Source organism: Temnothorax curvispinosus, unplaced genomic scaffold, assembly GCF_003070985.1.
Source record: "Temnothorax curvispinosus isolate PA1 unplaced genomic scaffold, ASM307098v1 QBEX01016509.1, whole genome shotgun sequence".
NCBI classification, from domain to species: Eukaryota; Metazoa; Arthropoda; class Insecta; order Hymenoptera; family Formicidae; genus Temnothorax; species Temnothorax curvispinosus.
In genome coordinates, this window is record NW_020226289.1 from 189,679 (window position 1) to 209,769 (window position 20,091).

General features: G+C 41.6%; 1 protein-coding gene across 2 annotated transcripts; it reads left to right on the forward strand.

The window, feature by feature from the left end:
• Positions 1–409: 409 nt before the first annotated feature.
• Positions 410–6,478, forward strand: LOC112466704 (calcium homeostasis endoplasmic reticulum protein). 2 transcript variants are annotated; one of them, XM_025034945.1, is made up of 8 exons: positions 410–628; positions 1,546–1,716; positions 2,326–2,986; positions 3,074–3,145; positions 3,410–3,809; positions 3,882–4,285; positions 4,424–4,789; positions 5,174–6,478. In XM_025034945.1, the coding sequence occupies exons 1-8, from the start codon at positions 610–612 to the stop codon at positions 5,466–5,468; spliced, it is 2,388 nt and encodes a 795-aa protein (XP_024890713.1). In that variant the 5' UTR covers positions 410–609; the 3' UTR covers positions 5,469–6,478. The 2 variants fall into 2 exon arrangements, with proteins under 2 accessions (XP_024890713.1, XP_024890715.1); XM_025034947.1 differs by lacking the exon at positions 410–628 and adding an exon at positions 713–902.
• The last annotated feature ends 13,613 nt before the right edge of the window (positions 6,479–20,091 follow it).

Below are 20,091 nucleotides of genomic sequence, written 5' to 3' on the forward strand. Positions count from 1 at the left end.
GTTCTCAATTCTCAATTCTCAATTCTCAATTCTCAATTCTCAATTCTCAATTCCCAATTCTCAATTCCCAATTCTCTATTCTTAATATAAATAATTTTTATATAAAAAATCAGTAGATATTTATTTTATATTAAATACTCTAATTTTTTATATTAAATAATACCAATTTTAAATATCAATATAATATTATAACACCTGTTCTTTTTAGTTGAATTTCTTGGACAGTTCATCTTTTCTCTCTTTCTCTCCAACGTGACAAGAAGAAAGAGAAAATAAGATGAACTATGCACGAGGTTCAGCTAAAAAGAACAGACCCCAAAAAATGTCTGTCCGCGCATGCGCGAGAGGCATCAAAGTGCCGGCGCTCCAGAGGACGCGAGTGACGCGACGCCCAACGGGTTGGCGGCCCTGCCGGCCGCCGCGAGGTTGTAATGGCGACGTTTAGCGCGTTGTCCGATCCGCTGACGTGAGTGAATGATGCACCACGAGACGGTGCCCCGTTTTCATGCACGGTACGACAATCGAGCGAGCGGACGGTACGTGCACGTAACGTTTTAACGGCGCAACTTTGACGGAGCCGTTGACGATCGAGCGTCCCCGCGCTCCGAGATGGACCAGGCACCCGCAGGTGAGCACGCCGATCCGGCCGCACAGGCGCGCTCTCTCGCACGCGTTTCTCGTTTCGTCCCTCGCACCTCCCGTTCTCTCACTCTCTCTTTCTCTTTCTCTTCCTCCCTCTCTCTTGCTTGTATTTTAATTAATTAATCCGTATCCTCCCGCATTAATCATAAAATGTGTCTTTTGCTTCCACCTCGCTGTTCCGTTTGGTTGAGCGACTTCCTACGAGAACAGAGTAGTGCGGTGACACTTTCAAATCGCTGGTGTCCGGATTCGCTCGCTAGGTTACTTCCAAAAATTTATATCGAGATCACACATATGTATTTCAAACGTAGGAAATAAAAATGTTAATTGAAAAAGGTTTTACGAGTAATTAATACATGTTAATGATGTTTACTTGTCAATTTTGGTTATATTTATGTGGACTTTGTTTCTTCTCTTATTAAAGTTATATTTTTTGTTTTTGCAGTAATTACAATATTGCATATCGTTTGTGGAATAAACAGTATTACCTATGACATTTTTTTTTGGCTTTGATTGCTCTATATTTAAGGTTGTAAATGGTCGCACATATTATTTATAGATGAGTGTTTATTCAGGAATAATTCATTGCGTAGATAGTTGTATATTTCATTTTTGACTGCAGTTTGTGTCCCTTTTGAAAACTTTACTAATCGTCATATAAGTAGTACTGTTTATTTATTGACGATATGTATTGTATTGCGTTGTTTTATTTATGTTCTGTTATTTGTTTTTACGCAGTTTTAACTTTAAGCGTCTTCCAATGACTTCTTTGACAAAATAATATGTAGTAACGATCCAATTAGAATAGTTATTAGATTATATATAGATCATATATCTAATTTAATTCATTAGATATTAGTTTGGGTCTGATTCTTGTTCTTTTTTCTTGCTCATAACATTCAGACACAGAATTGCGGAACATCATAGACAAACTGGCGCAGTTTGTCGCACGGAATGGGCCAGAATTCGAACAGATGACGAAAAACAAGCAGAAGGACAACCCGAAGTTCGGTTTCCTGTTTGGGGGGGAGCACTTCAACTACTATCAGTACAAAGTGACTACAGAGCAAGCCAGTAAGTGGGACATAGCCCATTAACAGCTACTGTGATTAAGAGGCATTAAAAAAAAAAACAAAAAAAAAACAGGCCATGCTTTACTCAACCAGCAAAGGAATGACCTTGAAAAGCGATACAGAGTCTGATTCTCCATCATCCTCTCAAGATTTTGGGATTGCTATTTGTTAAGCAGAAACACTTTTACACTAAAGACACCTTGCATTCCTTGGCAATGGCGATTTTGAGAAGATGTAGTTTTAAGATTCTTGCTGGAGTTTGTCTAACGTGAAGTACATTGCCAATGTATTGCTTCAATCTGTGTGGGGAAAATACGTGCCCACCCGTCCAAAATAGCGTGTCCTGTAATATATCTTAGTACTGTAAAAATGCGAAAAAAAAGAGAAAAAAAGAAAAAAAAAAGAGTATAGTGCTCCCAAAAGATTTACCGAGTTTTCCGATACTATACTTCTCTCATGTAAATGCCCAAGAATTTTCTTATACGCACCGATATAGAAGATAAGACTTCGCAGAAAAAAAAAACAATCGAACTATTTGTATACAAATTTTTCAAATATCGATTGACAAGGACTCAGCATCTCACAATAATCCACCGTCATTCGTTTACAGTTTTAAAGCAAAAAGGAATAAATCCAATGCAAAATGCAGACCCACGTTTAAACGTTTCGCAGCAGCAGCAAACAGCCGCAAGCGCCGTCTCGCAGCCACTGAATAACGTCAATCTTGCGTCCGGTCTGAGTACGCAAAACAATGGAATAAATCCGGTGGTCGGGATCGGGCCCCAGGTCGGGAGCCAAGGCGGTCCCGTTTTGCCTGGACAGATCGGAGGGCCGGGAAATGCAGGACCGCCGATTGGACCGGTTTCCGGCGCCATAGGAGGTGTGAATCCGCCGATCGCCGGAGTCGCGCAAGCGGTTAACATCGCGGGGCCGCCCGCGTGGCTGCAGAATGAGTTGGCGAATCTACAGTCGCAGCAGACGACGTTGCAGGAACAAGTGAGACAATCAGAACAGAACCTGGCTGCGCAGCATGCTGCGTTGATGGCACAACAGCAGGGAAGAGTAGAGGATGCTGTGAGGCAGGCACAGGAACAGGCTTTACAGAGCAGTGCGCAAAACACAAACACAGACTTGGCTGCATTTGACGCGGTCTTACAACCGATCATCGATAGCTGCACAAAGGATAGCATAAGCGCAGGAAAGGCCTGGATACTTCAAAATTCGCTTACACCGCAGAGCAATCAAGTTGTCGCGGATCATTTACTGAAGAGGTACGTTTTAATATGTACATATGTTTCATGTTTACGTATGAAAATTTATATATACGTTTTTATCTCCATTTAAATTTTCTTTTTCAGAGTAATTCAGGGGACAACCTTCAGCCATAAGTTGCACATTATTTATCTGGTGAATGACGTTTTACATCACTGGTTAGTATCAATACATGTATTATACATGTATATGACAAATCAAAATGGATTATTTTTATTCTTGGATATTTTATTCTCGTAATTGTAATCGACTCCCAAAATAATTCCAATATAGTTTCTATGACTGCTAAAGTTTCTTTTGATTCTTTTAATACAATTTATATTTGTTTATATTTACAATTTTGTAATAAACAGCGATATGTCATAAACTAAAATGCGATATCGCTAACCATGCACAAGATATATAATTGGATACTTCCTTAGTGCAAGAAAAAAGTCTATGGATCTTCGCAAAGCAATGGAAAGTGTTGTTGTTCCCATGTTCTGTAACACTTCACTAGCGGCATCCGACGAACAGCTTAATAAGCTAAATAAGCTGTTAAGTTTGTGGGAATCAAAGAATAATTATTTTGACGAAGGCATCATAGATAAGTTGAAACAACCGAGCGCATCCTGGTCAGAGTATCAAGCTAATTTAGTGGCGCAGCACGCCACCGCGATTACTCCTATTACAGCGTCGACGAAACAGACATTCGATAATTATCAAGCGCAACACCAAGCTTTTGTCACTCACGCATTGAGACAGATCCAGAATATTGAACAACAAAAGATGGCGATAGATCAGCAATTGAAAGCTCCACCGCCGCCGCCACCGCCTCAATTGGTAGGGCCATATTTTTTTCTTTAAACTGAACATTTATTTTTTAGATATTTATGAAAAATTTTATCTGTACAGAGTCAGCAAAGTATGCCAATACCGCCTAGTCATTCTGGTCCTCCGAGCACAATGGGTACAGATGTGAATTTCAGTCAACCACCACCAGGATGGAATGTCCCTCCCTCAAACGAACCTCCGCCGTTTAGCAATGTCCCTTTACCGGACTTCTCAAAGCCACCACCGGGTTTTGGACCGCCGCCTGTCATCCATGAACCTTCAGTGGAGGATTTGATGCCTAGCATGCCTTATTTTGAGCTTCCAGCTGGTTTGATGGTACCTCTAATAAAGTTAGAAGATGGTGAATACAAGCCATTGGATCCAGACGCGATAAGACTTCCACCACCAGCCCCACCGAGTGATCGTTTAGTTGCAGCTGTCGAAGCATTTTATGCACCACCAAATCATGATTCTCCTAGAGATAGGTAAATATGGAAATGATATATAATATGCATATATAAGTTATAAAAAAGAATGTATTGAAAAGATACATATAAAAATATAGAAATTACTTTTTTTCTACATACTTGTTCTATAAACAACAATTTCAATTATATTTGCAGTGATGGTTGGGAGAAATTAGGATTGTATGAGTACTACAAAGCGAAAAATGGCGCCCGCAAGCGTAAAGAAGAGGATATAATGGCTGGTATTAGGCAGAGGTCTAAATCTCCATCGCCGATTTTACGGCCGAGATCTAAAAGTCCTAGTCCGCCAAAGAAACGCTACCGGAGCAAATCGCGCAGCAGATCACGATCGCGATCGCGAGGCAGAAGTAGATCGAGATCGCCCGCAACTAATCACAGACGCAATAGTCGCAACAGCAATCACGTTAATAGGAGCCGAAGGAGAAGGAATAGTAATAAAGATCGTAGTCCCGATAGAAGATTGGATAGACAGGATAGAAGTCCAACTCCTCCTAGTTTTCTGTAAGTAATAACGTTTGTAAAGATATAGAAATATGATATATGAATATAAATATGATGTGAATTATCATTGATTAATTATGTGAATTATCATTTAATCTCGTAATTCCTGTACTCATAATATTCAACTCCCCAATCAACCTCTTACAAAACTAAAGTATATATGAGATGAAGGTCAAGGATCGGATTTGGGATTCTGATTACAAGTCGATCGCTCTCATTCAAAGCTACGCGTTCTCACTAACTTTTTAAAATTTTTTTCTTTTAAACTATAATAAAATGTAATTGTCTTTGAATGTTTCTTTTGTATATCTTTATCTTATCCATCGACTCTCTATATAAATAATTGTGTTATTACAAAAAATTTTGTTTTACATTATATTTCAGTGGCTCCACTTACAGTAAAGCTCCACAAGAGATTAGTCTGGACGAGAGTAATAAAGGGCATCAATTACTCAAGAAAATGGGCTGGAGTGGTGCTGGTCTCGGTGCGAACGAGCAGGGCATCGAGGCGCCCATTTCTGGAGGCGAGATTCGTGATAAGAACGATCAATACAAAGGAGTCGGTATCAATCTGAACGATCCGTACGAGACCTTCCGAAAGAACAAAGGTCAAGCGTTCATCACGAGGATGAAAGCTAGGGCGGAAGAACGAGCTGAGGAGAGAGGGGATCGCGACTGAACGCCATTGACAAAACGAAAATTCTGAATGTTTACGATACTTTGTGTATGGGGCAAGTATCAGCCACGAGATATTAAAAACATTCTCGTTTTGCATTGGACATCCATTCGCAATTCCAAAAGGATTTTGTGCTATCGCCTATGAGGGCTAATTTAAAAAATCGACGTACTTTTTTGACTCTGAAGCAGTTGTCTTTCATTAATTCTGAATCCTTGTTGCACATGTCACCAATTTTAAGCCATCACAGGTGGGCGCTGATTGTTTTACATTGAAATTGCACTTATTATTTTTATCGGGAGCTATCTTAATCACAATCTTACAATTCGACGACAATTAGTGAGTATTGTGTGGGATTAAATTGTAAATTTTTAACATAGATAAAATTATGAATATGATTAGGATTTGTTTCAAGTTTAACGTGTGATCAAAAAGATGCTGAATCTTGTTATACAAAAGTTTGATGAAAAAAAGAGATTAATCGGATTTGTAATTATATAATTTTATATATTGGAAATTTAAAATGAGAAGCGCGCAATCAACTTCCTTCGGTCCTATTTAATATATTAATTATATTCCATTCATAATGATTAAACAAATTTCGTTCCACTTTCATACATTACTGAGATGATAATGTAACTCACAGTATGTACAGAAGTACAATTCGTTTTGTGCCGTAAAATAGCATGGGCGTAAGAAACACGTGAGGAATAAAAATACTTGTATTTAGTAAGTTAACAAATGATTATATTGGATACATTGAACGATAGCTCAAGAATAAAAACTGTACATTTATTACGAAAGCGAATGCGAACCATCGCTATCGTTTGCTGTTTCCTCTCTGTTTCCTCTTCCTAATATTAAATATATTATCAAGAGAGAAAGAAAAGGAGAGAACGTTTGAAATCGGTTAATCCCAAAATCAAAATTCCATTGGGACACATCACTCGCCATTATTTACTTTTGATAAACTAGATACATGCACATCACATAAAGTAACTTTATATTTACAATCACATTGTGTTATTCTTGTGTAAGCCCATTTTATATAATTTATAATTCGCTTTAGATTTCATGATAGAGTTCTCTATAATTTTACATGCCATCCGTTTGAATGTATTTATACCTATATGCATTTTAATATATATTTTATTTCTCTTTAAATGTTGTACATAGCGCATATAAAATTATAAATAGAATTTTAGCCTGAATTCTGACCTAAACTATAGATCGTCCAAAAAGCGAAGCTCATTCCTTCTTTTATATTCTTAATTTTATTACTCGTTCTTTTTCTTCACGCTGTTATAATCTGCTTTGTTAAAATTCGCAAGAATAGCTCGTACTTCGTTCTCGTGTCTGTACAATCTTAAACATCGCGATAATTCGACCATGTGAGAATCTCTCTCGCGAGAAAGAATAGGAAGATAAAAGTGACGCGAGACAAAACTGTTCTAATTGAAAGGAGAATATCAGTAATATCACGCGGCGTAATAGGAGCGTTCTTCGACCGCTCGTAACAGAGGCGTCTTCTTATCGCGCGTCACGTGCGCGCACGAGAGACTTAAAAGAATGGAAGAGAAAAAACGCTCGGTGGAGCCTCGTTTAACTGGCTACGAACGGCTTGGCGGAGTGACCGGCTACAAGTTAATCGCGAGTCGCCTTCTTGAACTCCCCCAGCGGCAGCTGATATCGAAACCGATTAAATCCAACGGCGAACCGGTTTTCTCGTGATGATAGCGGCGGTCCCCCGGCCGTCACGTTGGGAGCGAGACGTAAACAAAGCCGGATGATCGGCCGACTATTCCGCGCCGCGCTGTCACAACACCCGCGAATTCTTTTCGCCGTCGTGCGAGATATATGCGAAAGTTGCGCAGAATCTCTTTAACCCGCCTGGCCTGGCGGGGCTTATCGCGCGAGGCAAAAATAAATCTTTCGTGCGTCGAACGAGAATGATATATCACATTTTCGCGAGCGCATGGAAAAATGGTAAACGCTGAAAAGAATGTATAAGTTTATCGGAGAAACGTGTGCGAGTTTTTATGAAAATTGTGTATGCGTGTGCACGCGTGATTGTATGAAAAATCAAACTGTTATAGGTCAATCACAATATATTTTATTAATTCTTTTTCTTTTCAGATTGTTGTATCGTGGCGCCTAAATTAACAATGCTAAAACGCTTATGATTTATGCTTATATATGTAAATATAAATGTACTTTATATCTATTCTGGCTAACACAGAATATTCTAATATCGGAGTAATATTGTAACAGTCCAGTTATATTACAAGAATTTTACAATATTACTGTAAAATTGCCTGGAGATAGGATTTAACTGTTGATACAATTTGTATACTCGTATATGCAAGGAAATACCAGAAAGTGGCGATAAACTTAATCCTGACGCTATAACTTTTATTTTTAATGATTGAGAAACACGTGTACCGTCTACCAGACGTATATTATCAATTTAAAAGTCATTGAATCACTTACCGTAAGATATAATTATTGTTCTTTTTTTTTGTTTACTTTTAACAATTTTAATGCCTGGTTTGGATTTTTTTAAACTTTTATTTTCATGTATATAAATGATGTACATATCAATTTTTACCAATGCAGATTAACTCTAATCTCGGTTTAATTCACTTTTTATCTTCTCCTAGTTCTAAGAATTAGAAAAAGATTAAAAAGCAAGTTAAACCGAGATTAAAGTTAATTTACATTGGCAGAAATAGACAGTAGTCGGTAAGGAGAGAAGAGAAGTGGAGGAAACTACGCAAGTACGTCGCAAGACGTATAGTTGTAGTGTCAGGGGTTATATATCTGGTTAAACTAAACAACTTTTATCTCATTTCCGGCGTACGGTGGGCGTCAGTTTTTATAATAACAAAAGAGAATTGTAACTGCGCGATTTTCAATTCGAAGTCGATTTTCTTACAAGATCGGATTTGACTGAAAATTATTTTACCTGCTACAACTTTTCAATCTTGACACCAAACCACTGTTAAGAGTCTGTTAAGGTTACTCGAGACTGACTGAAAGTAGATTTTATCTGTTTATATTTAGATTACGCAAACTTTGATACGTTAACCCATAATCCATGCAATACCGGAATACGCGGATCTGTCATGCAAGATCGGGTGGTCTTTTATCTCCTCCGCAGATAGCCGGTTCAGTTAAGGCGAGTGGGCTTTAAAACGCAATGATATGCGCTATCTATCGTATTTCACAACTTAATCTCCAGTGTCGCTTTTCTCATTGCTGACAATTTTTGTAACAGGAATAAAGAAGCGATTTTATATCAATATAATATGCAGAGAGATTTCACGTGAGAGATTTTTAAGACAATGACACGAGAGTGATCGTTCTTGATCTTAATCATGCATGACTGAGAATGTTATTCAGTAATCGGTAATTTAAGGATTTGCGGATGACATTTCGTTCCACCCCGGAGAACATGACGTCTTAAATAAGACTTTTATAAGACGTCTAATAAAACTGAGAAAGACGTCGTTATGACGTTTTATGGCTCGATTTATGACGTCTTTGAGACGTTTCATAGACGTCTTATTTTAATTAATAATTAAGTTAAACGACCACTTTTAGACACATTGTAAAATAAAAATTGTTAATACGGAACCACGTTAACAGGAAGGAAAAAACCAAAGAGGAGCTAGTGTTGCTTAATAAATCGGTATATTATTAATTTAATATTTACATATAACTTTGATAACAATCTAACAATATAACGATCTTATTCTGATCAGGTGAAAGATCTCGTTTTTAAGATAGTGATATGGGAGTGATCGCTCTCGTGTGATTAATCATGCATGACATCAAGGCTGTGATTCAGAGATCGGTAATTCGCAAATATATAAAGAATTCGCGGATGGACACTTCGGTCTCGCGAAACCGAATCGCACGTGCTGTCGGCGGCTGGGCCGGCTGGGCGTATCAACGTCTCTCCCGTCCGCGCACATGTCAACGTACTCGACGTACGTGCCGGCCGGTTCCCAACGTGATTGATACAATTGACCGATCCGCGAGGGAAGAAGAACGCAGTCGCGGGAACGGTCACGTTCGTGCGTGATCCGGCCGCCGTCGCGCCGCTTGGAATTCCGGAGTCCGAAACGCCGCGACGGGAATCAGGAGCGAGACGAGCGACCGGTAAACGTGAGCGATCTGTATCGGAAACTCTCACGTTTCCGCCCGATCCGTTATCGACCGCACGTTATCACGCGGCGCGAGGGCCGGGAGGGCCCGCGCTCCGCGCGTTTCGTGGGAAACGTGAAACGTGCGATACGGACGATGCGGCGTGCGGTGCGTGCGACCCGGTGCGTCGTGCGTGCGCCCGTGCGACCGTTGCGGCACGTTCGGGGGAAGGCAAACGTGACGCCGGGCACGAAAAAAAAAATACCCGGCGGCGCCGATAAGAAGCCGGCGATTACGTCGACGGTTTGGCGGACGGACGGATTGGCGCGCCGATGGACGGCCAGGCGTTATTTCCTGGAACGTCGTCGCGGCTCCGTGAGCCGAGCTCGAGCTTGTCGTTCATGGAAGCGCGGGATAAAAATCGCAGCGTCGTAGAAAAACGCCCTACCGAGAAGCACTACCTGAGAAAAAAATAGAGGAACGGAAGAAGCGATCCTGATAATTTTGAGGGAACGGCACTTCTTTTTTTTTCCCCGCGGACCGCGTTTTATCAAATTTTTTCTATCGGCTTGTCGGAGAACGTCGTCACGCTGTTGTATTTTTATTCGAGAATTTTTATGCTGCCACGTTGTTAGAATCATTATAGTTAAAAGAAGATGAAGTGACGGCCTCGCAAAGGAAGGTCCACGGTTACACGATATATTAGCTCCGGAGAGCGACACCGGTACAACGCAAATTGACATTTCTGAAGGGGGTTCAAACTGCTCCCTCTGACCTTTCGGCGCGCATCATTAATGAAGCAGATATCTAATTTTATGGTGCGTGTTATGATACGGCGAGCAATGGTGCCGTTTTATATCGTCGGCTATTTATGGCCGCGCATAGAATACAGTTTCTCACGCGGAGAGCTAATCTTTGCGACCTCCAAGGCGAATGTAGCCTGCATAACAGTGCCATATAAACAACAGCTCTATATACAGCTGACACGCATTATTTCCTTTTTTTTTTTCTTAAATAAATAGATACGGAAAAAAATTTTTTTTAAATAAACAATTTTAATTAATTTTTAAAAATAATTCTAATTAATTATTTTAAATAGAGACGCGAAAAATGTTTTCAAAACCATCTCTTTCGAAAACGCCCATTAAATAATTTCAATCATTTATTCCCGATGATCACTTTATCACAAACTTGTGTTTATGATTTTGGTAATATATATATATGTATATACTTTAGAGGTAAAGAATGGTATTATTAGAAATTTAGAGGAAACAGGATTTAATATCTCTATAATTAAAAATTTCCAATACTTTTTCTAAACATTGTATCTTAGAAACTAGTAATAATGGACAGTAATAAGACCCTTTATTGTACAATTTAAACTCCTGATTACTATTAGACAAACAATTACACCTGGATAAACTATTGGAAAAAGTATTAACTCCAATTTTGATAAAAACTGATTCTCTACCTCTAAGGTATATTAGATATATTATTCTTAGATACAGATATATTATTCTAGATACAGATATATTATTCTTATTTCAGTATTATGTGGGAAGAATTTTAAAAACTTTACGGCGTAAAGATGAGACATAAAATTTCGATTCGCCGTTTATTGCGGGAATTAAGAGAAGTATTTTTTTTTAGAATGACATTGAGTGGCAGCTGCCGTCGTTTGTCAGATAAGTGAACACGTGCCAGTAGATATCACCTACTCGCGGCGACCGTATACCTACTTTCGAAAACTAAATCGCATTCTACCACGGGCGACCTCGTACGTATAGCTGTCACGTAAGAACCGGATCTCGTACTTCAGACGCGTATTTAGGGCGGAAGTGCAAGTCTGGCGACAGTTTTAACTGGTGGTCACGGCTCTCTGTCACTCGATTCCTTTTACGGACTCGGCCATACCGAGAGCGCGCGATAATCTATCAATGGAACGACCGTTTCACTTTGCACATTTTTCATTTTCGCGACCACACGCTAATCCGTTTTAAATTCAACGAAATATTAAGCATCGTTAAACCTCGAGGAAACGTGTTCCGTTTGGCAAAAGAGTTGAAATTATACGAATGCGAACCATAGAATGCGTATTCTAGTATATTTTAAATAAAGAAGTTAAAAGATTGTTATAAAATTTAGATAAAGAGGAGCACATAAAGTCTCTTCTAAGGATTTTATAAACTTCATCGAATAATGTAATAATAATAATAACTTTATTCAGTTAAAAAGAAAATGGAAAATACGTGACAATAAAAAATAATATAATTATTTTAATGAAACAAAAAATGAGGTAAAGATGGACAGTGATCGAGAAGAGAAAAAAAGCAATGGACAGAATCGAACATGAGGCAATGGGATTAAAATATTTTACAGCAATATAGAAAAGAGATATGAGAAGAGAGGGAGTAGAATTTTTTTATAAATCTCTCAGAAGGTGAAAAGATATTGTCTTTAAACAGTTAAATATGTATCGTTTATTTGCATCTCATGTTTATTAACTAACGCTGCTCCGTTTTGTGCCACATATCTTGCGCTTAATTGCAGCTACGTTAGTCAGGAGTTATCGCAGCTATTATCGTCGCTAATTGCGATAATCGTTGTTAATTGTGCGACGATCTTTTACGACGCGCTTGTTGCACCCGCTCGTTGCAACGCGAGTATCTTTCTGAGAAGAAGTTCAAGTCGTTCGTTCGCGAAACTTCTGACTTCTGCCCGGAGAAAAAGAGTAATACCAGGGAAAAAGATTATAATTACCGTTCATTTTTCTAAAATATACAGAGAAGGTTGAGCGTAACGCGTATGATGCGTTGCTGCTTGAAACAGTATATTATTAGTATTGTATAAATAATAGAAACGATAACGGTGTTCGCAAACAATGGGTGAAGACAGACTACCGAGGGTGTAAGAGGTGTTTTCGCAATTTATCGCGCGATCTGAAACACTGATATCAGAAATTATTCTGATCGAGTAATTTGTGATAATATTTTCCAGGAATTCTATACACAATTGATAAAAAGCGGTACTTGCACGCCTCACGTAGAAAAAATATTACTGCAATGTGTTTCATCAGAACACATTGCTTTCATTATAATATTAATATATTTAAAGTGCATTATAGAATCACATATTCTTCTTTCCAAAAATTCGAAATGAGACGTGTACAAATACTTCTTTCATCCACGTACATCTCTCGTAGAAATAAAAGCGCGATGAAAGGGAAGCTCGCAATCATTGGGAAGGAGTTTTTCTCGCCAAGTTACAGTTTTTCCGCAGCCTCGTCCTCCGTAATCACGCATCACGGATTTACCGCTGCAGGTCGTTGGAAACGGCGCGACGGCAAGGAAACAGCCTCCACGGGACTCGCGACGGTGCAGCGCGAGAAGCGCTTCTCGTGCAGAGCGGACAAGAGCGGGAAAGGTGCTAGGGCCCGGGGAAGACGACGGGGGGGAATGTTCAGACCGCGTTACATTCCACGTGATCGGGAGAAGGGCACGCCTCGGCCGCGCGGAGTCACGCGCGCGACCACGCGTTCACCCTTCCCGACACGTGCACGCAATGTGGCTCGACTCGCTCGGCGCGGCGCGGCTACGTCCGCCGATACACCGATACACGGCTGCGGCCGCGGCGGAACGGTGCCCGATGACATCGTCGCCGGTGCGATTTATTGCGCAAATTGCGGCACGCCGAGACCGCCCGTCCCGTCGCCGCGTCCCGCGAGCACGTCGTGTGCTCGTACGGGCTTGCATAATACGGGAAAGTAGATGGAAAATAGTCCGGACCGCGCGACGCGGCCTCGTTCGTTTTCCATCGGACGGATCCGCACGCGCGATCGCGCGGCGAGGCCGTCGTAAACGTCTGACGCGCTTTAAATATTTCCGATCTGCGTGTATATTCGATCTTTCGATCTCGCGAGACGCTCGCGGCGCGACAACTTTATTTGTCCATGTGACTCATTAAATTTGACTAGGTTTGCGGAAGAAGATGATTGACATGTTCTAGAAGAGTTTTGTGCTCCTACGATTCCTTATTTTCTCGAACAACCATTTTCAAACCCAGCTCTTGATGATAATAAAAAATTGATGATAAGTAATAAAGAATGATTGCGAGTTAATGAAAGTCCGCGCGTGGCTTATCTTGGAAGCAATTGCCTGTGAAAAACCGTCCTCGATCGTGTGCGCAATAATATTTATTCCTCCCTTCCTCCCTCCCTCCCGACAGCTTCTCTTTCCTTCGCACTTTTTTCCCCCCGCTTTCTGTCTCCGCGTCGGAATGCAACGCAGGTATATATTTAACGAGGACACGATATACGCAACGGCCGGCGCGGTGTTCCGTACCTGTCGCGCATCGAGCGCGAACGAGCGCTCGGAATTGCAAAGCGCACCTTGTTCCACCGAAGAGGTCGACACGGATTCCGCTGTCGCGGCTGCGAAGAAGGGGGAAGAATGCATGTTCGCGCGCTGCATTTAGCGGCGAGCAGCACGCTTTTGCCCTCGAGCAAGATTCTCATCCAACCCTTTCCTTCCTGAGAGACTTACGAAATGTACATATCTTCTCATATATATATAACTCGATACCGTTATCAATAATTACATTGACACTTTTTATTACCGTTAGACGCGTTTCATTATCACTAGACAGACTGTAAATGGCGTTTTTTTATCTACATAAAAAACGTGTTAACTAAATACAAATCGTATATGACGTTTTTTATTATTACGAAGAGTACCTATATAAATATTTATTCCTTGTTCGTGAACTTCAATTTAATTGTAAATATTTAATACGCAAAAATATCGTATTTGTGGAAAAAGTTTTTCAGAAAATACGCAGCCACACGTTGAGTAACTGAGAGAACTTGTTATGCGCACCGAGAAAGTCGATCGGCCAGAATTTTCGTAGGCGCGTGTCAAGTTCCACGCGATTAAGCAGGCCGCCTGGCGCTGGCGAGATTAAAGCTCGACGGGTAATTAAAAGTATATAAACCCGATAAAAAGAGCAGCGGTCGTGCGGCTGCTCCGGCACGTGTGCAGCTTTTTCGTCTCCGTTCGTTTCGAAAGCGCCGCGTAAGGCCGCGGGGCGACACGCGCCGGACTAGAAAGCGCCGGCATTTTGCCGGGATTATGTAAACCAAGTATAAGCCGCCGCGCACCCGTCGCAGGATGGTCATTTAAAGGTGGACGCGATGAATAATCGCTCGCGGAACAGCCGGGCACCGTTATGTCACGCATCCATCCCGCATAAATATAGCTTCGCCCGCGCCCAGCATCACGCTCCGCGTCACTTTTCCTCGCCCTAAGAAGTCGATACACTATTAAATATTGAAGGATGAAATTTAAACCAATATCTTGAGCTAGATAACATTTTGTCATTTTCAATTATCATGCGTGTTGAAATTTATTAACACAAATAGTATTATTTTAACTTTATTAGTTCAGTTAAATCAGCTACATATTGAGTAGGAGCAGTGACTCATATAGAAATGGTTAAAAATGATTCAGTTTTGGTATAATTTAACACCACGAATTTAACAGTGTAAGATTTTAGACCAAACACACTCTTGATAACGATATAACCTATTTGTACTGTGCATGGCAAAGTATATCTGTCATTATTATCACTGCAGTTTTAGGAAAGCGATAATAAGGTGAAAGTAAATTGCCATAACTGAGGAACAAAAAGGGATTTGTTCACGTCTCTACGTCAGTTGATTTAAATCATTAACGTAAAGCGTTCGCTCTAGATACTCGCGATCGGATGGCAAAAGACTCCCGTTGTGAATGCAGCGAACTTTCTTCCGCGGCGCGATACGTGCTGCGGATTCATTCCTTTCCTCCTCCGTCTAGAAATAGCCACGCGAAAATTAGAGCGTTGCATCGATTATACGCGCGATCGAATGAATTGTATATGCTCCCTTCTTCTTCTTCTTCCCCTCTTTCTCTTTCGCGCTTTTTCTCGCTCTCGCTGCAGCGGAGCGGAGAATTCGAGAACCGACGACGCAGATTTAGAGCGGGAATTTGATATAAGTGGAAAGGGGCGATCTCTCTTAGTCTCGGCAGCCGCGACAAAGTAAGATAGGTATACGAACTTGACGTATGCGAACGTAATACGAAGGCGCGCGCGACGCCGCCGGCTGCGAAAATAGCTGGACTTATCCTCCGCACGACGCGCACGTGAAAATAAACTCAATCTGTGGCAACCACGGGCTATTCTTGATCCGGCCTCGTCTATTACGCGCGCGACGCACACGCGACCACCTTTAATTCAATTCGCTGACGAATAGTCCAACCCTTCCGGTCCGCTTATAGACGAGCTTGTTCGGGGAAAAAGCGAGATACGCGAAAAATTCGTAAACGTTCTCTGATATTCCTGCAATTCGAGGAATCGTCGCGAGGAATTTTCATTTGTGTCTCACAAATATTCGCTCTTACATATTAATCCTTAGATGGCACGTAATATTTTTAGCACCGTTAAGTGGGTCAATCCAACCGATTTTGACAATGTTTAAGCGTACGAGAAGTTCTGAAAAAAAATCATACATTTAGTTAAAGATTTATAGAAGATTTTCACATTTCTAAAAATTAATATTTTATTTTAACAACATGTGTAGAGAATTGGGAGAGATATTCTATACATAAAAATTAATCATTTTACAATGTGTAAATATGACAGTTTAAGAATTATTATTTAAATTTTTCATTCAAAGTTTTTAGCGTTACTAAAAAAACTTCTTTTATTTTAAATTCAAGAAAATTTAAACCAACATAAATACAAACAATCCGCGTATATTATTTACAGACATTAAATTATAACACGCACTAAAAGCACATCTCTAAAAAATCTTGCTAACCGTTGCTTGCAAGGGTTCTTCTCGCCGTTCTTGTCTGTGCGTGGCGCACTTTGCGCAACTAGGCATTTTCGCATTTTAAGCGAAACGATCCTCGCCATCGTCAGGCTTCGCTTCTCGGCCTCTCCTCGCCTTCGCGCTTTCCTCGACGTTGACACGTACGCGAGCAGCTGTTGAACCTGTAGTTCCGGGACCGGATCCTGCCTGTGAGACAAGCCAATTTAAATTCCTCCGTCGGCGCCGGACGGAGGCCCTCTACGCGCCGATCGGAATGAAATTATGCGCCGCTTAAACGGCGACCGCTTAAACGCCGCGCCGGCCGCTCGTCCCAGGCTACGTGACTTTTTAGCTTGAAAGCGGGCAGGAATGCGCGCGGCAATAAATATCGACGTGCCTTTAAATCAGGACGGTGACATTCCCCCTGACGATTCCCTCGAATATCAACGTTTTAACGTATTAGGTGATGGCGTTCGAAGCGACGTGCATTAAGTTGCAGTTAAACGAGCAACGGAGACCTATTCATTTCACCATAAATTGAAAAATTTCATTTATTCGAAGAGTTTTCGTTAACGAAAGTCGACTGTCAATTCGGAAAATGACAATGCCAAATGTATATAAATACATCCGGCGCGTGCCCTGTTAAATTCGTAGTCAAATTATGCCGAATTTTAATCATTCCTACAGATCGCTACTGCTCCTACTCAATATGTCGTTAACCCTTAAATGCCACCCGGGGTCCAGCGGACCCCAGACCCTTTAGAATGAAATGTTTTCAAATGTTCAAATGTCCAAAAATGGAGCTCATGCTCCCATTGATGATAGTTGAGTGATTGACCTACCCGTTTGTACACTTAGCAGTATTCAGTTTACTTAATTTTTTATACTATGTTGAAATTGAAATTTTAACAATATAAGCATTTTATTCTCTTTTCTAAGCCTTGAACAACATTGAAAATAATTTTCATAACTAAATATGAAAAAATCAATAAGTAAGGAGACATTTTTCATGCTGGGGTCTTTTAGACCCCATGTGTCATTTACGAGATTCTTGAGAGGTGTGGCATTTGAGGGTTAATTCAACTAAAATAATGGAGTTAAAGTAAATACTGTTTTGTGTTGAAATAATAATTTTCGACACACATGGTAGTTAAAAACAAGATGTTAGCTCAAGGTACTGATATACTGGTTTAAATTTCATCTTTTAAATATTGAACAGTGCGTTAGGGATGCCGAGCCTTCCGTCGATCATCGCAAAACCGTCCGCTCGTTTGTCCTTGGCGAATTAGAACATTCGCTCGCAACGGCGCGTAATTATAGCGTTTACATAACTCGTCACGGCGACGTTCCCTTCTCGTCCTGGAATTTCGACTCCCCCGCGCGCGAAGCGACAACGCCCTGACGATAGATCCTCGCGTTCCCAAGACGCATTCCTCCCGGTTTACCCCCTTCCCCCCCCCAGGTATACTTGAACCTGAAAGTCCCACACGAGCGCGAGCCTTGCAGTCTTGCCTCCCCCGGTCGGCCGGGACGGACGGGACGTAAGCGCCGACCCTTTATTCGCCCCAATAGAATTTCTCACGCCAGAAATAGTGGTGCTCGCGTGGGCGGGCCGTTGCACGTGCTGCGCGCACAAACTTAGAGCTCGTCATATTTATACCCCGAGCCCGCGATCAATCGTTCTTTCACAGAGCCGTATTACGTCGTAAGATGCTTGCAAGTCCGACGTCATGCTCCTCGCCCTCGCTCGTATAGCGAACAGAGCGTGGATTAAATGTCAGCGTCAATTCCTTCCCCCGCAGCCTCTGGCTCGTCCGAAAATTTCATCGAGCAAACAAGATAGAAACTCGAAATTGACATTGACGATGACGGATATTACGTGCAAAGTCTAAATAATGTATGTTTAAAAAGCGAAAAAAACAAAAATCTAAATATGTCGCGGACAAACAACTTGCAGGCCTATCGGCGTTAATCGAAATTTACATACGGGCAAAACAAACCTCGGGAGACTTTTACGTCATGTGTCGAAAAAGCTATAAATTATTTATTTCTAAAATTAAATAGTTCATGCTCGGTTTTTTTTATCTGACATAGAGACTCACAGCTCGATTAGAGGAGCCTTCGATGTCGAGAGATCATCGCGAAGCGCGGCGTGACGTCCGAAGTCGCGAGACAATCGCAGAATGCATGCCATCTCGGAATGATTGGCGTCGGGAGGAGCGAAGGGGTGGGAAGGGACATGCATTTGGAGCGTAATCGGGTTCGCGCGCGCGCGCGAGAGAGAGAGAGCGAGTTTCGCATGTACGTATGCACGCATACGCGCTCGAAAGGAGCAGCCGCAAGACGAGAAAGGCGAACCAACGGCCGGCGGAGACGCGGAGTGGCCGCGGTGAGGAGAGGGGGAGAGATAAAGAGAGAGAGAGAAAGAGAGAGAGGGGAGAGAGAGAGAGAGAGGGAGAGAAGGAGGGATGGAGCGGCGAGCGCGTGACAGGACACGTGATCGGGAGCACACGGTGCTCGCGTGACCGGCCCCGTGACGTCACGCGCACGTGTCGCATAGCGTGGTAACCGCCGCACGCTTCCCACTCCGCGCTCCGCACCGGCCAGCTCACCTTCCTCGCGCCCTTTCCCGCGCCCCACGCACACCCTCCGCGCTACCCTGAGAGAACCCGTGCTCCGCGCTCCGCGCACGTCTTTGGTCAGTAGTCAGTAGCGTCGCGAGTCCCCCGCTTCACCCCCTCGACGGCGGAGACTTTCACCTGGAAAGCTGTGATATTTTTCTTTCTCTTTCTCCTTTTTCCCCTCCGTCTCTTTTTTTTTCCTCGCACGCGGGCTGCACCTTACGTCGCCCCGGTGTATTTGCATCATCGGGTGTTAGCGCGGTGTTACGGGACGCGACGATGTGCCTCGCAGTCGAGGCTCGATAATCTATTTGAAAGCCGCGCTCGCACGTTGCTCGGAACTCTTGGAAGTGGTACGTAACATGTTTTTGCTATTTATATCTGTCAATGGTCAACGCGATTTTTCTTTTCGCGGATTAGTTGTAAGTATCCCTTCGAGACGGAATTGCGGGGCGCGTTCTTACCTACATCGTTCTCTCTTAAGCCCGTATCAGACTACAGATTGTAATTGAGATTGGATTGGATTGAAATTTAACCAATCAATGCAAAGTTCACTAAACTTGAGGTCAGTTTTCTCTATCTTGATTGATTAAATTTTAATCCAATCTCAATCTCAATCCGTAGTCTGATATGGGCTTTACACTTTCGTAAAGAATCTGACTATCGCCCGTATTCTGCAAAATTGATTTCTTTTTAATTAATAAAATCTTTCGAAATTGGGGAAACAAAAATTTTTTTAATTGATAAAATTTTTGTTTTTCTTCTATAGGAAAACATATCCTGGAATTGCGATGTTTTGTATCACATTCGTCCTGATAATCCCGATATTAGATTTGTTTTGAATGTTATTTACTCGATGCTCGTTCTCGAGGATGGAATCACGAGATTTGAGATGCACCGATCGATATCGGGGATCGATTTTCAAAGTCACCGATATTACGAAACACGTTGCATCGATCTCTGAGCGATACGGTATCATATTATAGAAAAAGATAGATTTAGGAGTTTT

Coding starts and splice junctions, on each gene's coding strand:
- LOC112466704 (XM_025034945.1), top strand. Junction 3,146..3,409: donor AATGACGTTTTACATCACTG/GTTAGTATCAAT, acceptor ATACTTCCTTAG/TGCAAGAAAAAAGTCTATGG. Junction 4,790..5,173: donor CCAACTCCTCCTAGTTTTCT/GTAAGTAATAAC, acceptor ATTATATTTCAG/TGGCTCCACTTACAGTAAAG.